Here is a 25994-nt window from a genome sequence, read left to right as displayed (position 1 = left end):
GCTTAGATTTAATTTTTCCTGTTGAGTTTAAATTGTCAACACTCCTAATAATAATAAAACTCTTTACATGGAGAGGACTATAATTTAATTTACTACTGTGAATATTGATTCCTGGATAGTACACTCTTTATCCTGCAGATGACCTAGATCCTTCGTTCCCTGAGGGTTTTGAATAATAACAGCAGCAAAAGGGTCTGGATTACATAAGAGACTTGATGGAGATTAGTTACTTTCTCTGCTGACATTTTAATTTTATTCATTTAATTTATTCCTCATATTCCTTGTCTTGCTTTGTAAGCTGGAAACCACTGTCAGTTGGATTGGTGTTCATGAGCACTGAGTGTTTTTAACATAGCCCTTCCGGTTGTTCAAAGCAAACATTTACCTCCAGAAAAGCCATGTTCACATAGACAAGTGATTTCATTTCTCCTGAGCTGAAGTAATCCTCAAAGTGGTAATTCAGTTCAAGTGTCTATATTAATTAAGAGGACAGTCACCGTGGGTTCCTGGCAGAATCTCCTTACCGAGGTCATCACGGAGTTGGGTTGCAGTTTCCACAGAACCAATAGGGAGCATTCCCACAGTTTAGAGCAGCCTGACAGAGCTGCCCCAAAGAATCCACAAAATCTACTGCAGGTCATTGAAAGAATGAGCAAAACCTCCAACAGGGATTTGAGATCCTTGAAGAAATATTAAAAGGCAAACAGGAAGAAAAGGTCAGTGGAGGGAGGGAGGGTGAGAGGAGAGAGCAGTGTATCATCTACTGCTTTCCAAATCCCATGTATTGGGATATTCAGGTTTTTGTATGCTCTGCAGCCTTACAGACCAATGAGTTATGAGGTATCGGAGCCCAAGAAGATTACCAGGTCTCACCAAACTCTCTCTCTCCCCACGGGAATGTGGCAGGATTACACCTGGAAAACCCAGAACAGAAAATGACAGAATAGCCTAGTTTCAATGTAAAACACAGAGGTTACTTGAGCAATTTTTTTTTTCCAGGAGCTTTTCCTTTGCCCAGTTATTTTGAGCCACTCTAAGGCGATTAGAGCGGCTCGTTACAGATGCTCAGGAGCTGAGAAGGCGAGTCGTGTTCCCTTTTGAGAAAACTGTCACTATCTCTGCGTGAGCTCAGATGGAATTGAATAAAAGTCTGTTTTGTGCTCAGAAGTACAGAGCGAGCCCTCTTTTTCCTCTTCCTGTCTGCGGGTTAATGCAGGCAGCTGGGGGATCTGAAGGCTCTTTCCTCCGTCTTGCAGCCATCCGCCGTGCGAGCTCACTTGCAACAGAAGATACTCTGCATGAACAGTAGAGACATTTTTTTCCCCATCACCTCAGCATTTCTGTGCTGCCCACCAAAGAAAGCTTTACTTAATATAGTGACTGTTTTCTCTGTCAGATGCATTCTAGCTAAGGAGCTCAATAATGCCGTTAAGCTTGATGACAGTCACTCACTATCTTTATTATAAAGAAGGAGGTAGGCACATCTCTTAGCACAGATAGTTTCTGAAATACAAGGAATGCATAAAATCACTTTCATTTTTAAGAAGAATTCTCAAAATATCACCAAGTCCCTGGAAGTTGTGTTTTAATTTTGTCTCAGATGGGACAACAAATCTGACAGTACAGCTCTGTATCTGTCGTGGATATACAAGATGGAAATTACTCTATGTGGGAAGTGATAAACTCTCTAAACCCATTTCTGTCTGGCACAGGGACTGAAATATGAGAAAGAGATGCTTTGAATAATTGGAAGATATTCTGGCTGAAACTAAAAGTTTTGAAGTTTTAATAATAGACCTTGGGGTCAGAAGGTTATGTGGTTAGATTGCTTGTTTGTGTACCAGGAACACCAGTATACTTGACCACAGGTTCACTTTGCAAGAGAATAATGACTCCAAACAGACTTAGAAACAGTGTAAGCATGTAAGAAATACTGTAATGAAATCTGAAAAAGAAATTGGGATGGAGCAGCCTGCTTTTTAGTCATAACCTTCGCCATGTGGAGCAAATGCAGATTTTATTTCACTCAGCACAGTTGTTTCTGTTCCTTATGTATCTGCAACACTTCATGCTGCACGGTATGTTCATGCTGCACAATCCACAGGCACAGAGAAAGAGAAGCCAACATTTCTTTTTGCTGGGTGTGGTTTCTTCCTCAGTTAAATATTGCATTCTGAATCATCGCGTATATTTAAATATCAACCTTGGCAGCATTTAATGTTAGTATGGGACTCAGAATCTAGGTCAACCTCTTAAGAAATTGGGGGATAAGGGGCATGTCAGCACTGGGCAAAAGCGTTATCTGTTCTGCATGTGAATATGCAAAGCTTCATATGAATTTTTATTGCATTAAAGAAAAGGGTTAAGGAAAAAGCCAGAAGGGATTGGAGGAAAAAAATTACATCGGCATTTATAAGTAACAGGATTTTGTAATTTAGCCCATATGTTAATGGCAAAATGAGCCCTTAAAAGTATTCTTTTCTACAATGCTTCATTAATGGCTGCCAGTTAATAAGGCTACTCTGATTTCAATAGTTGCTTTAATTTAAAATGCTACCTTGATTTTCACAGGGATGGCTCTTATTCGATGAATAAATTATTACTTTGTCACTGTTTTTGTCAGCACTATTAACTATGGAATATATTCTAGCTGGTCATTTTAAGTGTCTTCCTTATCAGTATTGTGCCTGGCATTCATTATCCTCTTATCTCTCTGCCATTTCTCTCAGTGGAGAGGTAATGGATTGATTACTTTCACTGCTATATTGGTCAGGATGTACAACAAATTCTCTTCAGCTCTACAGCTCATTCATCATGGATATCCTTTAATCCCCGATCCCTGAGTTTAAACGTTTCATTCTCTTCATATATATTGGAAATTATTAGCAAAGACAAGAATCCAAGCAGTGCATCTTTTATCACTCATTTACTGTAAAACAGTGTTAGTGAAGATGTTGGGGGTTTTCTCTCCATTATGCTGCTCAGATGAATTTGAGTGTCACTATTTCAGTAGCTTTTGCATTTACAAGTGGAGAAAAAAAATGTTGTTTGGATTATGGTGCTCCCCAGTTTGCCACATGGCATTGGCAGGTGCAGAATCTCTGTTGCAGGAGTGCCCACATTGTCTCTAACATTTAGAAATAAAGGCAAATTTCCACTTGGGAAAAAAAATGGTGTGCTTACGTATTATGTACTTATTATATGGAATACTCTGTTGGAACGAATTGGATGGGATGAGATCTGTCAGACCTCTATTGGGTAGTGGAGAGCACTGATGCTTTCTTTGGCTTTTCTAAGGAACTTGTTTGTGGCAAAACTCTCATTGCAGGAATCGATATTTTGGCTTGATGGCATACGGAAAGAACAGAGAGTCCCGTGGTATATGAAAGACACACACAGGCTCTGCATAGCTAAAGAAATTCTCCTAAATATAGTACTGCAGAAGATGTAGCTCTGTTTCCCTAACTGCTCCCGCTCCAGAAGGTACATTTGCTTCCCTTGTCATTGACCCTGTTTCTGCTACTGATGCTTATCAGTCCAATCTGTGCACAAATGCTGATGTGAGGTCTTTGCTGTTGCACCAGCATCTCTTGTGCACAAAGTGCACAACTTGGGTTTTTTCAAGGCATCAGCCACATCCTGAGGAATGACAAACAGGGCAAACCTGACTCCAGAATAAATGGAAGAAAGAAATGCTCAGAGATTAGACAAATATTGGTTGAATGTCCATAAAAGCACCACTTACTACAAAGTATTTGAGGAGCAAAACCAGAAATCACTGGTAACCCAGTGGCTTAATCTCCATCACGTTTCCTGGGTCTCATGATAAAGAGAGCTTCTTGCCTTGCAGCAAGCTCCATGAAGGGTCCTTCCAATGCTTTTGGATGGAGGGCTCCCAGAGCAGGACGTGCATTTGGTTGTATATCAGCAACAGAACAGACTTCATGTATCTGAAGTTTAAACTGTGTACTACTGACCCAATGTGCAGAGATAGAAACGGGTCTTTTTTGTTTAAAATGTAAATAAAATGTACTGCACCTGCCTGCTGTAAATCACAGGATGGCTGCATGATTTCCCTCAAATAAAGAAGAAAAAAAAAGTAGGCAGTTGTTGCTTCTGATGGCAAAACGTGTCCAAGCATGATTTTTTTGCAACAAAAAATGTATTGCCTATCAAGACTCCGTTAGATTGTTTTGCCTTCTTGACTAAAAAATAAAATAAAATCACTTATCATTTTACCCGTGTTCAGTCTCCCGGGAGATGGTCCAGAAGGAAGACTGTATCCCTTCAGCCAGATAGGGACATCTCTGTAAGCAGCCCCTTACTTCTCTGACATCTTCCCTTAGATGTCTTGTCAGAGAGTCCCTGCCTCTGACATCTCTTTTAGACGTCTTTTGTAGTTGCTTTAAATGGAACATGGCCAAAAATTAAGTTCTCATCCTTCCCCTGTCCCTTTTATTGTTATCAACAGCACTATTATCATCCCTGTCTCTCGGCAGTTGGCATGCTCATACTTATACTTCTGAATGTTTCATTTGTCAGAATTTGTCTGATCAGATCAACAAGGTTTTTGTCACTGCTCTACAAGTAATTAGGAAGGACAGGTTTCTCTGCAAGAGAAAGGCAAGCAAGCAAATCTAGACCCCTGTAACAGTCCATGGACTTTAACTGCTTAAAAAGGGAACTGTTTTTAGGAAAGCAATAGAAATCAACATATGGCAGAAAAAAGGAAAAATTCTCCCTGTGCTTTTTAAATTTATACTGGAACTATGAATACCCTTTCTCATTTCCTGTATTTTTTTCCAGTGTGTTGTCCCTTTTTTCCACCGGAGTGAAATAAAGAGTTGTTTGTTGTCTTTGGATGTGTCATTTGCCCTGCATTGCAGTATTTGATTTCCTGGCACCTTTTGCTCAGCTCCGCAGTTCACAGTGTGGGTAATGTTGTGTCTCAGCAAGCCTATCATATTGTAGCGCGACGCTGAAATTCTTTCAGGTACACATGAGAGAGAGAACTGCTAAAAGAGTTCGCTGTTGCATTCTCCCACTGAAAGCACTCTGTATTTCAGCCAATCATTTATTTAACATTTGACAGCCTCAAAGAGGAAGGGTCGGTTATCCATGTGCTTTAATGCATTCTGAAAGGGGACTGTATCATAGTCAGACAGTCTACCTATCCACTTTATTTGGTTGATTTTTGCTGGTACTTAAAAATATATGGATATAAAAAAAATAAAACAACCTACAGAAGTCCGAGTTTCATGGAATCATAGAATCACAGAATAGCTCAGGTTAGAAGGGACCTTAAAGCTCATCTAGTTCCAACTCCCGTGCTGTGGGATGGTTGCCAGCCACTAGACCAGGACTTGAATGCTTGCAACGATGGGGCATAGTTTCAGTCTGCCCTGATTCTGAAAGTAGTACCCAGGCACCAGCATTCAGCCAGAAATCAGTTATTTGAGTTATTTGCCATCCTTAGAGAAGGTAACCCTCCATGCCAGGCTCCATTGGACCCAGGACAGAGTTTGATGTTTTCCTGGATCCTAAGATCTGGATGGTTGGTGTGCAGTGAGCTGCAGCTTTGACAGGGAGGTACGGAAGGTGTTTTGGAGGCAGTACTGATGCATTGCATATGCTCTCTGGGTTATCCTACAGCTTTCATCCACCTGAGTCCTCATAACTTCAGTCTTGTCCTTGGTGACTGCCCCAATGCTTGTACGTTTGGGCAGAACTCAGGTATCCTATTTCCACCGGGATGACTGACAGCTCTGCTTTCTCCCCTTGATTTCACATCTGGAGGAGCACCCATCAGAGTGCTGTTTCCAGCTGACTGGTGTTAAACACAGTCGTTTTCTGCTTTTTGAGAGTGGGGAGCTTCTAAATTGCCACCTCTTGTAAATTGTATGCATTACTTGAGTGACCTTACTTCATTCGCACAGACTTTTGTCAAAAACAGATTCAAATGCAAGTTCATCATCAGAAGCCCCTAATACTGTTCTTAATAGTACACTGTGACATGAAGATAACAACTGGGAGGCTAAATATCAGCTTGCTGTCCTTTCCTTCCATGTAACTCCTGTGCACTGACTTGACAGCTTGGGTCATTTTACACGCTTTTGCTTTTGAGTAGCTTGTGAGTAATATAAGATTAAATACCTAAATCAAAAATGAATATAGCAAATTGTTACATGCTCAATAGCTGAAAAAATGTTAGCCACATTCCATTCAAGATACGCAGTTTTCAAGCAAACAGATTCAAATATGAAGGATTTATCAGCATTTATTTTAAAATACGGTACTTATTTCTGCTTATCTCGATTTCGATTAGAAATGCTAATTCAAAGAAATTCCAGCTGAGAAGCCGTTTTTGAAAGCTTGTGGTTGAGATCTGCAGCCATCACTGAATCGGATCTGGGAGAATAAATGAGATCCTTCATAAAGCACATTGGAAATGAAAAGCTGAATGTAGCACTGCTAAGGATTAGCACTATTCCTTAAAAACATGCAATACAGTATTTATTAACTAAGTTTTGATCTAATGCTTTATAAGTGTGGTTGCTGGGGCTTTTTTTCCCCTGTTATTGCAGGGTCATTTTACTGTTAAGATTTATCTTACCTGGAAAATATTCTCCTTTTTTCATCTTCATATCAGTCTGATGTTTCCCCCAACACTTAGACGGGTCAACTGACTTCAAGATTTGGGGGCTATGCCTATTCATAGCTATTGAGGATGCCGCCCTTCCGACAGCACAAGAACAAGTGCTGGGACATGAAGTTTTAGAAGACTATCAAACCAGAGAAAATAAATCCTGAACTTCTGCTTCACAATAAATGTTTAATACAATACCTGAAAGATGCAAAAGATCTGCCTGGAGAATGGCATTTCACCACTGTGCTCTTTTAAATTAAATGACAGCTCATACAGGTATTCTAGGGCTAGGTGTAGAATCTTGTTATTTAAACATTGTCAAAGCTCCCATTTAATTAACTCTAATTCAGTTCAGTTTCGCCATCTTTGCACACTCTCTCTGTCTGCCTTTCATTCCCTCTCTGTCTTTTCTTTCTGCTGGCCTTGAAAGCCTTCAGAGCGCCTGTCAGGGTTGCGGTGTGATTTTAGATGCCTTCCTGCCTGCTGCAGGGTGGAAGGAAAATGACGTCCTGGCAGAGTAGCACCGGAGCATCTCCTTGTCAGCAGGGAGAGGCAGGGCAGAGCTGGAATGCTAAGTCCTGGGCTGGCTGCAGCTCTTTGTATTTAAAATGATATGTGCGTAGTTCCTATGGAAAGCGGAGCCGCATTGCTTGTTGATAAAATCCACAGAGAACGCGGCTGGACTTCCAGAGCTGGAGTGAAGATGTAATTTGTCAGCATTGCCATCACACAAGGCTGCAGAGATTGCTCTGTGCCTGTCCTCGTTGGCTGGGATCCAATGGCCACGAGTTGAGGACGGCAGGCTGACCACAGCATGGAGGGCACACACCGCAGCTCCAAAGAGAAGGCTCTGGGGAGACTTCATCGCATCCTTTCATGTACTTAAAGGGAGCGTATAAACAAGATGGAGAGTGACTTTTTTTTACACGGTCTGATAGTGATAGGACAAGGGGGAATGGTTTTAAACTAAACAAGGAGAGATTTAGGTTAGATGTGAGGAAGAAATTGTTTACACAGAGGGTGGCGAGGCCCTGGCACAGGCTGCCCAGGGAGGTTATGGATGCTGGTGCTTGGGACTGGATGGGCTATAAAGTCCCATTCAACCCAAACCATTCTTTGATTCTAGCCAGCAGTGAGTGGCAGGGCACGGAGAGTCCACCATTAGTGTGGTGGGACACACATACAAACAGGTAAAGTCTTAAGCTCATTCAGCACTCATTCATATATTTTTTTTTTTATATATATAAGGTAGTTTGGATTACAAGCAAGCTTTCCTGAATACTTGTAAATTACTTCCTGTGCATATCTAGCTCTGTTTCTCATCTCTTTAATATGCTACTGTGCTCGCTCTGTCTCTGTGGATATACAAACCATTCATTACTCTATTTCTTCGATGTGGCTTTGGATAGCAAATATTCCCAGGCTCTGAATGGCAATTCTGTGATGAAAGTTGCAGTGGGCTAGGCCAGCTGTTTATGGAGCTACTATTCAAAGGCAGTCATCCAGCTTGTGGGTTGTAACAGTTTTCCATCTCAGTGATGCCCAGACCAACAGCCTGACTGTCAAAAGTAAACCCTAAACTTCCTTCTCTTTCTATTTGAATTCCCCTTTTCCTCTTTACATTCAGATCACATGCTTTTCCTCATGGCTTGCAGAGATTTTACAGCTTCAGAAGCCTCTTCGTTCCTGCCAGTGACTTCCCAAGTAGGGAAAAATGTCACATGCTGCTTTTCCCCAGACCAGGGGACCTCTTTTTGTCCTAATCAGCTGCCAGCATATGCACGGTGACCTTCACGCTGGTGCTCCCCATCCGCCAGGAGCGGAGCGGGCAGCCCGCAGCAATTCCCTCGCCTTGAAATGGGCGAGAAGCAACACAGCTGGATCAAAGGATTCTAAAGCTGCAGACAGGCTAATCAAAGCTAATCAGCCAGCCTTCCTTTGTGCTTAACAGGGAGAGATGGACAATCCTGGGGGAAACCCAGCTGTGCTGAAACAGATGTCTAAGGAATGGAGAAGATTCCCTCTCTGGAGGTGCCCGTCTGACTGAGGACTGGAGGCTGGATAGCTAAGTCAAGGCAAAATGCCTTTTATGCAGATGAATGTAGATTTGATTAATTCCAGCCAAAAATATGTATCATTTTATTAATTCCGGAGAAAAATGTGTAAAAGTATGCAAGCGTGTTTATCGCAATTTAATTTTAATAAGAGATATTTTGGGGAGTGCTGTCCTGTCTTGTACCAGAGGGACTGCTGAGAAGAAAAACAATCTCAACCTCAACCGTCTGCTCCAGTGCTAGAGGTGGACAGAAACAACTGTCAGAGCTGACACATCAAAGGTCTTCCTAGCACTTCCCAGCCTTGAAGAAAAGCGCCTGGCTCAGATACTTTCCTTAAATGTTTTGTAGATTTTCCAAGGATGCCCTGCTTCTCCTATAAATAATAACAATAATAATAATAATAAAGATTTTAATAAAGATAGCTCTGTTATGTTTCAGTCACCCAGGGACGGCTGTGATTCTTCTTATTGAAAACATAGATCCAAATGCGATACCATTAATACAGGGAAATAAGACCTAGTTAACAATATATATTGCCAACTGCATGTGTTTCTTATATGTGAAGTTATAAACCTGAAAATAGGTATGCAAAATGAATGCTTCAACTTGAAAGGGATAAAGAAGACAAGAGTTATGTTACTTTCCAGTCTAGTAGAAATGAATAGGCATGTACAGTACATTGTTCTCCCTTGCTGTTTTTTAAGGCATGAAAAGCAATTTGAAGTGTATTCTTGCTTTAATGCCATTTAGATTCCTCCCACAGTAATGTCATTGCCTGTTCATATGTGTGTCTGCATAACAGCGTGTCACTAAAAAAGAAACTTACTTCATTCCTGGTTTTAAGAAAGTTTTGTTGTGTTACCACTATTCATTCAAACAGAATTTTCTATACCTTCATGAAAAAAAAGTGTTAAAAATTTGTTGCTGTATTTTCCTCCAACTCATCTTGGCCAGTGGCTTGGAGAGTTCTTTGCTTTGAATGCCAGAAATTTAGAGTAGCTTTAGAGTAGATTTAGAGTAGATTTAGAGTAGCTTGAATTAAAGGAGGCTTAAGCTGATGGTATCATGCTGTACCGTGTCAGGTACATCGTTGTCTCATGTCCAAGTGAAGGCTGGTTACAGGAATGGGCTGTTGGGACAGTTGGAAAGGACAATTTCCAGCTTAAACAGAAGGTTAAGGGAGTGCTTTTGTGCCCTGAATCCTTTCAAAGCCCTTAGTAGGTCCTTTCGAAGCCCAGCACTCTGCACTCCCCTTTATGGTGGGGAGATAAGAGAGCAGGGTGTGCAGTGATGAGCTCTGCGGTTGAGTACTTCAGGAGCTTCAATCACATCATTTAGAATAGGAGCCACATCCATCTTTGAGGAGGTGAGGGGACAGTTTGCTTTGTGAACTCCATGCTTTGATTAATCTATTCAAATATTAACAATGCCTGGTGAGGTAGACCAAAATATCCTCTGGATATATAAATATTCATATACTAACATCTGCCACAGCTGCATAGTTATAATTCTTTTTTCATGGGAGGAAAAAGACTCTTTGAGGAAGGTCCAATGTACCAGAGGGTTTCTCTCATCATACCTGTCACTTTGGAAGTTGAGTAACTTTTTTTACTTCTTTATGATTCCATTATTTTCGAGTTAGTTAGACTCGAAATCTGAGGATTTAACTACAACATAGAAGCTCTTAACATTCCTGGGTCACTTTTAGTTAGTACATGTGAGGTACTATGTGATTCCTTATTATTAAACAACTTCTTTGAGCATTTGCAGGCAGGTTTCTGCCTCTAGTCCAGCCCTGAAACAACCCTGCTTTGCCCAGTTAATGTTGCAAGATTTTTTGTATGCACCTAACCCCCATTTTTGACCCTTAAGGACATGTCTTCCATTTTATATGACTTGGTACATCCCATTGGAAGGCCAGCATTGTTCCCCAGTGGATTTTATACAGATCTACTCCAGTTCTGTTATCACATATTAAAAAATGTATCCTTTTCTAGTATTCAGTATTCTGGTATTGATGGTAGTTGTTACTTTCAGGTTTTTGGCATAGGGAAGAGATTGTGCTGGTGCACCACCGTTGTCTGAGCATGCATCAGCCTTATTCTCTGCTTACTTCATAAAGAACATGAAAATGATTGTTCATAGAATAGAAACAGAATGATGTGGGTTGGAAAGGATCTTTAAGATCATGTAGTTCCAGCCCCCAGCAATAGAACACGTCCCTCTAGATCAGGTTGCACAAAGTCCCATCCAGCCCAGCTTTGAATGTTTCCAAATGGAGTTGCTTCTTGAATATTTCCCTTTCTGGAAGCTCTATTCAATACTCCGCATCTGTGGTTTTTTCCTCATGTATAGATTGAATGTTAGCAAGTATAAAAGAACTGGTTTTGGTTACTTCCGGGTACGTGAGCTCCAGCAGAAAAAACATAGAAATAAATGCCCCAGTTCCAGTTCTGAACTCTGACTCTCTTTGCAGTTAAACCAGTACTGAAGACTGGTGATAAAATGATGTACAGTTTGTGTGATTAAGACCATCCCATACAGAAAGAGATGTTGTATTTTTATATGGAGTTGTCATTCCCCACAGAACGAGAGATTTACAGCTCCAATCAGGTGCTGAATGGCCGTTTTACAGAATGGGTACTTGCCTTCCAGCTTTATCTTTTTAACCTTTGACATTACTTAGATCAGACAAATGCGAGTTGACCCTATTATTTCAGGAGAAATCATTGTTTTTCGCCGTGACAAATTATAGGCAGGTTAAATTATCAAGAGCTCTTCAGTCCCAGGCTCAAAAGTTACTCTGACATTTTACAAAATTTCATCTAAATCTTGTTTTTTTTCATTTGTTAGAATTCTTGCTAGATAGACTTCAGAGCTGCTGCTTCATCTTCAGTTTTATTTTGCACTTAGAACATTATGGGTTTGGGTTTTTTTTGTTAAAGTTGCAGCCTACCCAAATTACACTTTAGTCTAGCAATTTAATGTCCTTAGGAATGCACCAAATTATCTTAATCACATTCCACAGTGATATATTACTACTTTTAAAAAATACTGCTGGGAGAAAATCACAAGAGTACAAGAGGGAGTTGAAGGATAAAGATGTAACACTTAAGGGGGAAAAAAAGGAAAACTAAACAAAACCCAAGACGTGCGTTAAGCTGACTAGAAAATTAACATTAAAAAGTGTAAGGAAATCAAGAAACAATGCTGCTTTTGTAGTATTGGGAGCATATATCTATAGAACAGTATTTATTTTAAAGCATAGCAGTGGAATACTTTAAAATATACCAAAATAATTTCTCTGTTGAACTGGTGTGTTGGTTAGAGCTGGTAAATGCTGTCACCCACAAGGGCTTTGCATCAGTTTAACTGCACAGACATAATGCAGTTAAAGCAACCTCTGCGTATTGATAAATAGCAGCTGCTTGATATAGCACCGATTGTGTCTTCATGGACATAAATGGTCATTGAAAGTATTTTTGGATGTAAGACCCCCTTTTTTTTTTCCAAGTAATGCTAATTTCAAAAGCCACTTAATTAACAAGCAACTTATTTCAGAACTCGTTAGGAGCAATGTTCTTTTTTTTCTCAAAACATATTCTGTATTTATCATCCAGTTTAATACAATTCTAGTGGCAAGCAGATATGATAGTACATTACAACATAAAATGGGCAAACACTCTATTTTCATTTTATAATACCAGGTTTTAATTACACTGATGCTATTTAATAGCAGGGCAACATCTTATTTTTTAGGTTGGTGTTTTGTATTTGTGTTAGGATTAAAACACTTTGACATTCAGGATACCAATAAACGAATTCATTGTGTTAATTAAAAATAACGACCTAGAAAAATGCTGTAATCTAACATAAAGATGTCAGGTGTGTCAATTGTGCCTTAATGTCCCTATCAACGGCATAACATTAAGTCACAGACAAATGTACATATCAACAACAACAAAAGAATAAGAGTAAAAGAAAAATAAAGCACAATGTGAAATACTGACTCCATGGAAGGGTTCACACAGGCTCAGGAAGAGAAACCCAGTTGTTGAAATACTGGCATTTCCATTAGAAAAGTAGAGGGCAGCTTTTGCATGGGTAGGAACTTGTTCTTCTATATGTTTGCCTTCTGCTGGCCAAGCAGGGAGAGGGGAAGTACATGAGAGGTGAAATCCTGAAGCCTTTGAAGCTGAGCGTTAGATTTTTAATGAGTTTGTTCCCAGGGTTGTTCATTTGTACATACAAACTGCTAATACCGTATAGTTAATTAAAAGTACGGTAATTTTCATAAATATGTATATGATATATGAAAATTAATGGTCTAGAGAAATGGGAAATAATAAACTAAATTACAATAATTATCTCTTCTGAAGCCAGTTCAGACGTGCTGCACACGCTAGTCAGAGGCTTCAGGTTCTGCTCTGTGTCACAGGGCAAAACATCACTGAAGACAAGGTAAACAGTGGCCAACTTTGTTCCTAAAGAATGCAAAATAAAAATCAGAAAAACCACAGACTATAAATAGCACTCATTTATTTTATTTCCAGTTCTGTATTTTCCTTTTAGAGGTCTCATCCCATTAGTTTGGGTTGCAGTAAAGAATCCACCCTTCAGTAAGATCTCAGAGGCAGCTCTGTCCTCTGGGTTAGTAAGCTCCATTTCAGTATGTCATGGTGAAACAGCTTGTAGACAAACATCAGTTTCCATTTGAATGTTGGTAACCAAGATTAGATCCTCATTTCAACCAAATGAACCACCAGGAATGCTGCTGTGACTTTCACTAAGTGGACTTAGCGGACTAAGTGGACTCCTGGTTGAGTGCATCAAAACAATGCTTTTTGCCCCCTGTATAGGTGTGTTTGTGACTTCCATGGTAAGACAGACAAATCATTTCCACTAAGAATCTTCCATCTCAATAAAACCCCATTAGTTTCAGTTTACATAAAGCTGCAAGCGCATTTCCTCTCCTAATCAATGTGGTTTCAGCTCTCCTTGTCAGCCCTCAGCATTTCTTAATGTTTCACGGGGTCTTTAACACTCAGAGCTGGAAATAGTTAATGTTTGACTTTATATATTTTATCCTTTTTATATGCATGTGCCTATGGACCCCCATCATCTGCACTCTCTCACCAGGGAGCCGCGGCTCTACGTATTTCCGTCATTAGCGACAAGAAGCCGCTAGTATCTGAAATTAAAACAGATCTTTGATTTCCCACGAAGACCTCTAGAAGAGAAATTCACTTCAATTCTTCCATAAAACTTTACAACTTTGTCTTCGCAGCACAAGCGGGAGCCCTGGTGAGGCTGTCATTTGAAGTGAAGCTGCTTCACAGCCCCTTTTGTTCCCTCCCCGCTGGCTGCAGGGAGCGGGATGGCTTGTGGTGACAGCTGTACAGTTACGGATGGGAGCAAGGAGGAAAAAAGCCCTTGTTCAGTTAGGAGGGGTTTTACATCTCTCTGTTTCCATAACTACCCAGAAGGAGAAAAACATGCTTCTTTCATGCTTGTCTAGATTCAAAATTGCCTGTTGTCATCCTTTCACGGGTTCAGTGCCTTTGCGGGTTGGTCCTAGTGATATTTTTGGATGATGAAATTATTGTGAAATTTGTATATTGTCTTCGCTGTTGAAATTTTGACTCTGGTTTATTGGCTGTGTTTGCTGAGGTGTCCTTTTGTTTTCGTTTGTATCTGAAATGTTTTAGCCAAGTCTTATCAACCGTCTTCATCAGGTGACAGTCGTTCAGCTCACAGAGTCATGTCTAGGAGCGTGTTTAATTCTCAGAGAGCCCTAACATTTCAGTGCTCATTAAATATGTCTTTGTTCTCAACCAGACTTTATAAGTGGCCTTTTGTTTTTGTTTTTGTTTTCTCAATTCTGGCTTTGGTGACGCAGCTACGTTAGTGCCTCCTGATAACTCGTTCCTCTCCGAATATAAACAACACACAAGCACTCACAGCTTGTATTGTCATGCTGTGCTGTACCAACTCACTGTCCACAAAGATACTCAAAATGGGACTTTGCTAGCATTTATGTAAAAATGCTTAATGTTAGAAGCAATGCTTTCAGAAGGCTGGATGTGGCTCTGGGCAGCCTGGTCTGGTGGTTGTCAACCCTGACTGTGGAAGTGGGGTTGAAACTATATGATCTTTGAGGTCCTTTTCAATCCGTGCCATTGCATGATTCTGTGATTCTGTGAAATGTTTGTTTAAAAAAACAGGCTTAACTTGCTATGGGGAAACAGGAGCTGGGCAGCAGCAAGGGGGGCATTTTATAAAACATTTCCTAAAGAGATACAGCACTGTTAAACTTTACAGTGCTTTGAAAAGTTATAAACAAATAAATAAATTAATAATCAGTTTTAAACTCTTCCACATCTTTAGGACAGGTATAATCTAGAGATTTGGAAAGGTGACCTAAGTAGGGAGATGTTCAAAGAGAATCTGACAAATAGGAGGTTTTTACCATGTTGTACCACATTCCTTAAGCCAACAACACAGAAACGTCAGAGGGCTGTTTCTGTGAGCTGCTCATTTCTGCACTTCCCTTTGCCTCCACTTCCAACATATTGTGCCTTCAGATCTCTGCAATCCTGCCCCAGCTCCTGGGGCACAAAAAGGTCATTCGTATGTCTCTGCCTCCAAACCTGTTGCCATTTCTATTAATGAGGTAAGTGAGCAGCCCTGTATTTAACCACCATTATCACGACTTCGGTGACCACGAGTGCAGCACTGCCTCAAGCTGAAGTTGTAGAGCATAGAACCGGTTGGTGGAGCAGAGTTGTTCCATTCCATAGTACCTGAGGGAGGGCCTGGCAGCGTTTTCATTTTTTTTTATTTAGCATCATTTGATTACAGCTGTCTATTCTGATAGTGTAATGAATCACCGGGAGTCACTATGCAGGCACAGCTTGTATAAAAGAGCACTTCTGTATGTATGAGATGCCCACTAGACCAAGAGATGCTGTCACATGCATTTAACCCAGTGCATAACATACGCCCAATACTAAGCCATCCACTGAGTGGATGCTTAGATTTACTACTTTATTATCTTTAGATGATGTATAATATCTCTTCGGAGGGTGGGATCCCTGTACCAAAGATTTGTGCTGCCTTTATTTGCTTTCATTGGGTATCTATATACTGCAATAGTGTGAAATAGTGAAGTAGTGTGTAACCACTGATCAAGAAAGATGGGCATACTTCAAAGAATTCTGTTAATTATAAATATATAAGAAAAAATAAACCCAACTCCATTGAAGAAGGCAGCACTGCCTTTGCAATGGGCAGAGGTCACACATACTATTTAATTAATGTATGTTAAGAGTTTTGAAGTCCTTGATTGTCAGGTGCTGTGCCTTACCATTGTGTTTATTGTCTTACACCTCACTAATGTCTGCAATTTGTGTTGCGTGCATCACTGATTTATTTTAAGAAAGCCATCTTCTTTTCTCATGTGGGGGAAGGAGCTTTGTGTTTGTGTACACCCCTGATTGCTGGTAGCACACAACGCACAGCTTTTGTTCTTCCACCACCAGTGCTGGCCAGCCCCTGACTGCTGCTGACACGTCGGCTGCGTTGATTACGCTGTTGGTTTCACAGATGGGTGCTTCTTGTTCAAAGCCTTCAAAATGAGGAAACATTTAGCTAATGCCTTGCAGTACATAAAGAGATCAAAAAGGTCTAAAAGCTATCTGCTAGTCTTCTGCTACAAGCAATTAGGGTAATACTGAATCCAGCCCAAATCACATAGTAATAAATATTTTAGCCATCCCTTAAGCATGTATTGATATTCAGGGCTGTCTGCTGGTAAATAAAACAATCAGAACTAAATTTCTCTTTGAATCTGGGCTATTCTGTGTTTCCAGCACTCACAGGGTTTTGTTTTTTTCATTCTCTTTCTGTCTGTCTCTCTCCCTCTTATTTTGTCTCCAGAGAAAATTATTGTCTGCCTGGAAATCAAGTTACAGCACTAACTGAAATAGTGGCATGTTATATACGGAACAGGGGGCCAGACTGGCAATTTGCTGGGAGCCTCTGGGGTTTGTTGCCTTGGCCAATATAGAACAGGCCAATATAGAACAGACTGCAGCCAACTTTATATTTGATCAGAGGTGAATCCTGGAAAAAAAAAAAAGCCAGCAGATCCTGTTAGAGGAAGCTCCATCTTCATCTCAGCATGTCGATGGGCGCTTTTGTGCTGGATTATTTGGTCTTGCTGCTTCTGCTTGCATGGATCACAGTCTGTGTCGGGAAACAAATCTGATTGTCTCCATATTTTTTTCTCATTCTTCCTGTGCATCCAGATATGTAGTGTAAATGCAGTTCATTTTCAAAGCCAGTCACACATGCTCAGTGTTGCATTTGTAACCCTGTATGATTATAAATTAGTGGGCATGGGTACCATAGAAGTGTTCACCTTATAAATCAGAGTGCCAAGAGCATTCTAGATCCCAAACTTATTCTTTTTGGTCATTTTTATGCTCAAGCTCTGGTGTAAGAATCTGTCCAGTGATGCATTTAAAGTAGATCTTCAAGAAATTAGGGGTGTCATCCAACACAATATAAACTGAAAATGTGTTGAAATAGTTCTGTGGTCTAACATTGGAAATATCAACTCTGCAATGTGTGAAGACATCCTTGAGGCACCTCCTAATGTCAGTTCTAGTGACGATAATAGCCTGAAAATTGTTTTCAAAACATGATGCTGTGACTTCCCTAAGTTTGTAGTACATTTATAGCGGCTCCATTTACACTTAGAGTTGTAGTTGTCTTCCTCATGTGAGTAAACACTGCAGCTGACTTTGATGACCCTTTCTCACTGCAGTAAGGTGTGAAAAGTTTGTCAACGTGAACAATGAAAAATTACTTAGCCCAGCAGGGCACCCCACTGCCAACCATCCTTTGAGCAGAACTATCAAATGCAGCCTCATATGTGTCGTTCAGTATGGAATTTAAAATATTTGCCTAATATCCAGCATCTGTTACTGTTTTCTTTTGTAGCACAGGTGTGCGATAGTGTCAGTAAGACTACAATCCAGACAGGTTGGTCTTCACTATGAAGTCCTGCTGCCGTAGCGGTTTCTGGACTAGAAAAAAGTCATGCCTTGCCATTCACATTTCTGTGCCAACAAACCCAACTGAAGACGACTCTTGTAGGGTTATTTCAGTGTTGGTGAGGCTGTATCAGCACTGATACCTCTTTATCAGCCTATGTCCTGTCTTCACAGGGAGTGCAGTTGGGATGCAGAGACTGCAGGGCACAGCCTTGCTGATCCTTTGGTCGGATCGTCTTGTTCTCAGTCCCGAGTTTAAAGCTCTTCTCCAGAGATGTGTGCCTGCCTTCACACTGCATGGAGGATAATTTAACCGATAGGATATTTGTCAACCAGGAAGCAACTGAGTCCATGCCCAATAATCCCTGGAGTCTCATAATCTTGATCACTGGTGGCTGAGTTTGCAGTGTCAGGATGCCTCAGCAGGGCAGACAACAGCCTCAGCTGCTGCAAAGCCAAGTACAAATGTGTAACCCTATCAGACTGGCCTGACAATGCAACAAGGCATTTGGTTACTGCCTCTGCAGCTGCTTCAATCTACATAGCAAGGGTAAATGTAGCATCTAATTTTGGCACGCATTAGGCTTTCAGTGTTGCAGTGAGGAAAAAGAGAAACTTTTGAAAATTACTAGAGAATCGTGAGTTCTTGTATTATTCAGTAAGGCAGGTTCACTATGGTGCACACTTTCCCATGACTCTTAACTCCCATTTGACAGCTAGATATTTTGCTTCATAACTTAATTTCTTGTGGCTTTTAAAACACTCTACCACCACCTATCAAAATGTGCAAGTGTTTGCAGTGCTGGCACTGAATGGTTAAAATGCTTCTTTTTCATAACTAGGGCATAACCTTGGGAATTAATCTCCCTAGTTGTTAAGGCAAGAAAGTAATTGGATTTTCTTTCAGGTAACTTTTCTTGCTTCCCCTTCCACACACACATTTTCTATACCAATCATGAAAGCATGGGTAAGCGCTGGTCACTTGCATGTTCTTCTCAGGAATAATTAGTGGTGTTTCACCAATTACCCTTTGCATTTTCATAATAGGTTTGGTTTTTTTCCCAACAACTTTTTATAAACACTACTTTTAAGAAGTGTTCTTCCATATTTCAAAGTTCTTTATGTTTTAGCTCTTGTTTGCTGTCCCCCCTTTAAACCTCATCTGTCCAAATTTAAGCTGAAAAGTTTTTCATTAAAAGTGGAAAGAAACTTGAGAGCTTCCAATGTGCAACAGCAACGTGCATTGGAGAGAATCTTTGACTGAATATCCAGTCTCCAAAGTGCGTGAAATACAGAAGAAATAAACTCGGAGAATAAGTTCCTTTCCCATTTTTACATCCTATCATAAGTAATTAAAATAAATAAATAAATAAATAAATAATTTTAAAAAAAGATTTACTATATCATTTCTGTTCCCATTACTTGATCTATACAATTATGCAGTTATTCTTGGTCCTACATATGATCCAAGGCTTATGGGCTCTTCAGTTGTAATTTGTCCATTAATTAAGAGGAAGAAAATGTAGTGCAGTGGGTGGAGCTGGGGACCAGGAATCAAAGCATCTGAGCTCTTCCTTCTCCGTTAGTGACCTGAGGAAAGTCACTTGTACCTCCTGACCCGTATTGTCTCTGAGACTCTCAATATAATTATGTTTAAGTGCCCCCAGGCAATGAAATGAAGGCTGAAATGGCAATATAGTGAGTGCTTCCTTTCTCAAGCTCCACAGAGATGTTCAGCTGCAGGTTTCAGGTCAAGTCCCTTTCAGGTTCATCAGCAATATGCCTCTTATAATTATGGAATAACATGCTGGTGCCTATTATGTACTTCTTTATAAGGAAAACATTCAGCTAGCCTTTGAGAATGACTGAGCATCAGCAGTGATGGAGAAGATAAAAAGGACTGGCTTGGTTTCTGAGATCCCAAAGCGTGTATGAACCTGGGAGGAGGAGGAAGGATTCTTTCCTATTCCTTCCCTACTACAGAACTGTTGGTTTTTCCTGTGATGTTATGAGAAGAGAGGACACGAGTGCCCACTCTGCTGACACCCCTAACAGTCATTAAACTCCATTTTAATCTGTATCTGTTTTAAAAAAAAAATCAAATGAGACAAAAAGCAGATGAACAGTAAAACCTCTGTACGAACAAATAGACCAGGGGGATAAATAAACGATAGGAAATGCCCAGCACATCCCTTTCTGAGTCTTTCAGGGAATCCCATGTGTTGGAGAAAAAGCTAGAAATGAGATGGAGCCCAGAAGAAGAAAGACTAGAAGGAGATAGTTGGGATCGTTTTTCACTGCCAGAACTGCACTGTGTTGTTTCTCCTTTTACAACTCATCGGCAGGCATTATTACCTGGTGAAAAAATTTGTTTTGCAGCTCATCCTGAGCCCTCATAAATCATTAATGCCTGGCTAAGCACAGTGTGAGCATTACAAACACTCCGAGAATGAGGGCCCGTTCTGATATAACCTTGTGTCCAATACTAATGCCTGCTAGTTATTTAGCAATACAAAGGGGCCTCGGCTAGGAAGATCGATGAATCGATGCAGTCTCCTGACTTCCTTCTCCTCTCCACCTGCCTCTTCTGTTTATGGTTCAGAAACTGAGCTGCAAAAAACATGGGACTATGTGTAGTCAGCTCTGTCGAGGGCATGACGAGTGTGGGGCAAAGGAAGAATTTAGATCCTCCAAATGTGAAAAGGCAGCTCCAGGTTCTGATTAGGACTTGTTCTGATTTCTTTCTTATGAGCCAAATGGCACAGCTGTTCCAGACCTGTGTTTTGTGCTTTGCATCCTTTAATGAATGCACGTGGCGTAAAACACACTGGAGTGTGGAAAGTATGCAGATAGATAGAAACTGGGACCAGGAACTGCAGGACTGGATGTAATTAAAGGGTGCTCAGCGAAGTCCAAGTAATGAGTTACCTGGGGAGCTGTCTGAGGACTTAGATGTTCCGGTCGGCTCACACAGCATAGCAGATAGCATGGAAAGCTTCCATCACTGTGAGGCTGAACTTCAGGTCTCATTATTCAGCCATCTTGGCCACAGTCTTGATGTCAAGGATGGTCTGTACCACCTGCTCACCCTGAGTCCACCTCCAAAAAATCCCAGCCCATTCAGAATGAAGCTAAACCTTATTTCCTCTTCTCTCCCAGAGCACAGGACCCATTTGTGTGGTTGCTATACAGTTGTGTCTTTGAACTCTAAAAGTAATTGATCATCAGCTTTAAAAGGAGGAAATGGAATGAGGTGAGATGGAGGCTGACCTCTTGTGTAAGTGTAATCTTGAACTTGGGTGACTTAGTTTTGGTTGGAGCCTTTGTCTTGAAAGACATCTGCAGGGAAGATTGCAAAGGGCTGCCACAGATACTAAAGAGAAGGAGCTTGAAGGGGAATGTAGGAAAAATGCCATTGTCGTGGGTGGTGGACAGTAGGTGGGCAGGTTTGAAAAGGGAGTGACAGAAAACAGAAGTGAAATTAAGTAGAGGATATGAGAGACTGTCAGAAAGTTCAGAGGGGAAAGTAACTGTCTTTAAGGAGTTCAACAGTAGCAAGTTGGCCCAGAGGAAAAGGTGGCTGTTCCAAGGGAAAGTCGGAAAGTGGGCCAAGGAAGAAAAAAAAATGAGTCATTCCTACATGAAAAGGAACAGAAACATACTTCGTCCATGATCCACTAAAAAAATATGCAGCTGTCAGGGTTTAATCCGACAGGTAGCACAGCAACTAAAATGTCAGTGTGTTATCAACATTGTTTTTCTCCTAAAGCTAAAACATAGCATCGTATCAGACACTGAGAAGGTAGAATCAACTCTGTCCTGGCTGAAAGCAGGACAGCAACAAAGGAAACACGTAACGCCATTTCTGTGAAACCAGAAGTGTTAATCACTTGGGCCCTAAATCAAGCAAAACACCCAGAGCATCTGTGGTCCTTCACTGAGGCCTGCATCGTTGTGCTTCGGATTAGATAAATTCCTTAAAAATAGCCCCTGCTATAGCACCCACAGGACAGAGTGGTTTATTTTCCTCTATTATAGATCTGACACAACCTGCTGTTATTTCTGTGCCCTCTCTAATGATCTGCTTGCTCTCTGGAGAGCACTGACCCATTTCAGCACAGAATAATTAGCCTTTCAGACACTACTGTGTTTCCATTAAATAGACATAAATGTGCAAGGTGACATTTATTTACTTAGGCCTGAAAAATGTGCACCACAGATGTTGGGGCTTGGGAGAGCTTCTATTTGTTTTAACACAACAGTTGTATATTTGTATGTTTTCATGTTGTTTAACCACCGGTGCTTCTCTTTTGTGGAGTTCCACTGGGGGACAGGAGAGCACAAAGATTATTTGGGTCCCTGTTTCATAAGGCCATCTGGCAATGCTTTGGCAGCACAGTGCCCAAGCCTGACACAGTGGCTTTAAACTTAATTCTAGTGAAACACGCCAGCTCCTTTTAACTTTGGTCTCCATGTAAAGGAATGTTGATTTACAGATCTGTCTGAAGAAGGGTGTGCTCAGGGTGTTACAGTGAGAAAATGAGAACCTTGACCTATTGCAAACAAAATAAAACCAAAATCCTTTAGTTCTTAAAATCAACTCTTCTATCATCTTGATCACCAGCTTTTGAACAGCCAGACTATTACCTAAGTGAAAAGTATATTATTCATCTTGATAGCCACTTTGGCCCACAGAGTTGGAGGGAAGGCTTATCCTTAAAAGTCCAACTGGTTTATAAAACATGTAGGTTGCTCAGCAGTTCGCATCCACATGTGAAGATGTAGCATGCTGTCATTCCATTCCGTTAGTACCACTAGGCTTTATAGGAGGAGGCATCAAGCAAGGTAGGTGTTTTATTGCAGGATGGAAACACTTTCGTAGGTTATTTTAATCATTACAATTCTTTCATGATGTGTGAAAGTTGATTGTTGCTGTAAATGAAGCCATTGAAGGCTAAAAAATAAAAGTGCTGTGATGGTAAAAATCCTCAGATTGCAAAAAAAAAAAGAAAAAAAGGGAATTACTATAGAAGACAGTAATTTATTCTCTGTGTGAGATTATTTTTTATCATAAGGATGCTTTTAAACTAATTCTGGTATATAGATATTGTAATCTATAGAGCTGAGGTATATTCCGAGATGTATTGATAAGTCATTTAATTTTGTGTGCACTTTAATCTATATATTATTTGTAAGTACTGTTTTACTCTGTTAACTGAGAGGCTTAACACAATTTTACTATGTTAAGGCTAAGTTATTTTTGCAGGTCTTGTGGTTTTATTATTTTGACCCATATCCAGTTCATACTACATCATAATACCATATTTTTACCAATATTATTCTAGTATGTTCAAAGCTCGTTTGCATTTGGATAGAAATTCATTAGCCCTTGATTTTTATTATAACAAGTTATTTTAACTTTTCTGTGATATTGCATTCTCTGTGTTTCTGATTTGCTGATGCTTAAGTATTTTGTTTTCATTTTAACCCTTCCAAATTTAGGATTGTTTTTGCTTTTTTTTTCTGTATATGTTTCTGTTGTTTAGATCTACTGGTTCCTGCTTTTTCTTTTTTCCTTTTTTTTTTTTTTTTTGTTTATTTTTGTTTTTTAAATGTTACGTTTGTAACATCTGACTGTCTGTGTTGAGCCGATCTTACCGACAAAAATATCAGTTATTTCCTGTTTCTCTACTTCTTTACAAAAAAAAAAAAAGAAAGAAAGAAAGAAAAGAAAATGAAAAGTAAAAAAGTAAAAAATAAAAAACTCTTAATGGGAACCCTGGCACTGTCTGTCTTCTCTGTTCTGCAGAAATGTTGAAGGAGTTGAACCAGCAACGCAGAGCGAAAGAGTTTACAGACCTGAAAATTATTGTTGAAGGCAAAGAGTTTGAAGTCCACCAAAATGTTCTAGCTTCCTGCAGCTTGTATTTCAAGGACCTGATTAAAAGGTTTGCCTTCCTTCCAGCTGTGATCTGCTCTGTTCTTTTGTAGGGCGCATTTGTGTCGCTTTTTTTTCCTCCCCTCTCTTGCAGGTTTATGAAGATTGAATCTCCTGTCACAGAGCCAGTAGCCATTCTTTCCACTTCCTCTGAATGTATTTCCAAACTGAGACTCAGATCCATTTGTTACACATCTGACTCGTACAGTGTAATTATTTCTGATCAGTAGAGGCCTGTTTTGGCCGAAGAGTGTGTTCCACTACTAAGAGATCTAAGATTTAAACTGATCTGCTAATAGCGATTCAATAGCTGATCTACTGATAGGCTCCAACTAAACACTATCGCTGTCCATGCTTTCAAGGGACTCCATCACATCTGACAAAAGTTTATCCTTCAAGCTACACTGAGCTGTCAGCATTCTGGGGAACGATGCTGAGACGTCGTGCTAATAAAGGATTTGATCCCTTCACCCTGAAATCTTTGTTAACATGCTTTTGAGTGCCTTTTATGGGCAAAGGGATTGTTATTTTTATTACCCAGGGATTTTTTGAAAGCATTAAAAACAACTGATGAATTTCTCTGTAGAAAAGATAAGAAATAAGCCTTTTTTTTTTTCCTCTGGTCAAAATATAGCTCAGTCTGCATATTAGGCGAAGCATAGTTGTTTGCCACAAACACTTAGCTTAGGGTAGGTGCAACACCTACATTTTCTAAACATCAGGTCTCCGCCTTCACATTTTCCCCCCTCTGTTTCTAGCTGATTGATTCTAAACAGTGCATGATAATCTTTTTTTTCCATTACATTGATTTTGCAATTTGTATGCTTCATATACTTGCATAGGAATAAATTGGTGCTCTCGTATTATTAGTAAGTTAGAGTAGCAAGTAGGGAGAAAAAAAGGAAAAAAAAAACACATGAGGATAACTTTCATTTTTCTCTCAATCATCAGCAAATTAATGCAGCTGCTGATTTTGCCTTGCAGTATTTTCCTGAGCAGACTGAGCCTGGACTGTGCTAAAAAATGGGATTAAAGAACATTTTGCTTGCTTCAAATCCTGTATTTAAATTTCGCCAACTAACACAATAGTGACTGTATTTTATTTCAGGATGGCATATTGGCTGGTATCTCCTTTCAGTGTATCATGTCCTTTTGCACAAAGCCGGTTTTATAATTATGGATATATATTACACTTCTATGATATAACTGTGCTGACTGCCTTATCAATTATTCATAAAAAATATGTTGGCCTAGGAAGCATGTCTTTTCCCCTCTGTAAATCTAATGATTGCTAGCTGTAGCTGCGACAGATCTCTCCTGTCCTTTCTCTCTGTCTGCTCATTATCATTTAATAGTAAAGTCTGGAGAATTCACTTTCAGGGTGACAAGGTGTAGAGTCTGGAGGGAATGAAGATCTTCTTAGAATCAACTTAGAGAAATGTAAAAACTGACTGGCCAAAGACTGTCATCTGCATTTTGCTGCAAAGACATCTGCTCGTGTGCATAAGTCACCAGGCAGCATCTATTTTTAGAGAAACATTGTTGCTGTATTATTTCCTTACCAAATGGAGATATACTTTACATTGAATGCTGTTTTGGTACGCGCTCGTTTAAAACAAGCAAACAAACAAACAAAAATTAATTAAATTCTCTGCAAAGAGACCATAAGAGCAAAGTCCTAGATTTCAGCATTCCTGTTTGTCGGTTTTTCACACAATGCTCACACGTGATGCAGGAAAAAAATAGCGAGAGGTTTAGCCCATTTGCCAAGCTCGCCATTTTTTTGCTTTCTTTCACATCATCATCAGCAATAAGTGCTGCAGAGGTCGATTTGTGCCCACAGTCAGGTCTCTCCATCCCAATTACCTTCCATGTACAAGTATAATCTCAGTTGTACACATGTAACCTTGATGAAGGCTAATGGAGTTGCACAGGTGTATCCAAGGCAAAAATACCCTTATTACTGATGATGATGCTTGAATAGGGAAAAATCCAGCTTGATGTCTGGTTGAGTTTGCAAAAATGTCAGGTGAGAAAAATAAATATTCACCTGTAAATTGATCAAATGTGTCTTTGCAAGACAATAAACTTCGGAGTACAGAGGGGAATTTCTGAAGACTTGCTTTCTAGAGGATGTTTGCGGTGTAGAGCTTAGTCCTTTTATAAACCCCTTAAAGTCAATGAAAGTCCTTTATTGAAAGAGATGATCGGTACTCTTTAGGATCATGCCCTTAATAGTCTAAAATCATTATAGTTCTCAGAGTCAGTATGTTTATAAATGTAGCATGCCTAGA

General features: G+C 40.1%; 1 protein-coding gene across 3 annotated transcripts in view; it reads left to right on the top strand.

Annotated features, from left to right (window-relative positions):
* KLHL29 (kelch like family member 29) overlaps positions 1-25994 on the top strand; it is a 397903-nt gene that overhangs the window by 303065 nt on the left and 68844 nt on the right. For all 3 annotated transcript variants that reach the window (XM_072333528.1, XM_072333526.1, XM_072333527.1), the window contains one exon: positions 23572-23710. In XM_072333528.1, coding sequence (XP_072189629.1) covers positions 23572-23710 — 139 coding nt within the window. The remainder of the gene's footprint in view (positions 1-23571; positions 23711-25994) is intronic.

This window comes from Excalfactoria chinensis, chromosome 3 (assembly GCF_039878825.1).
Source record: "Excalfactoria chinensis isolate bCotChi1 chromosome 3, bCotChi1.hap2, whole genome shotgun sequence".
Taxonomy (NCBI): Eukaryota; Metazoa; Chordata; class Aves; order Galliformes; family Phasianidae; genus Excalfactoria; species Excalfactoria chinensis.
The sequence above is the reverse complement of the archived record's forward strand: the minus strand, read 5'-3'. Positions and strand labels throughout refer to the sequence as shown.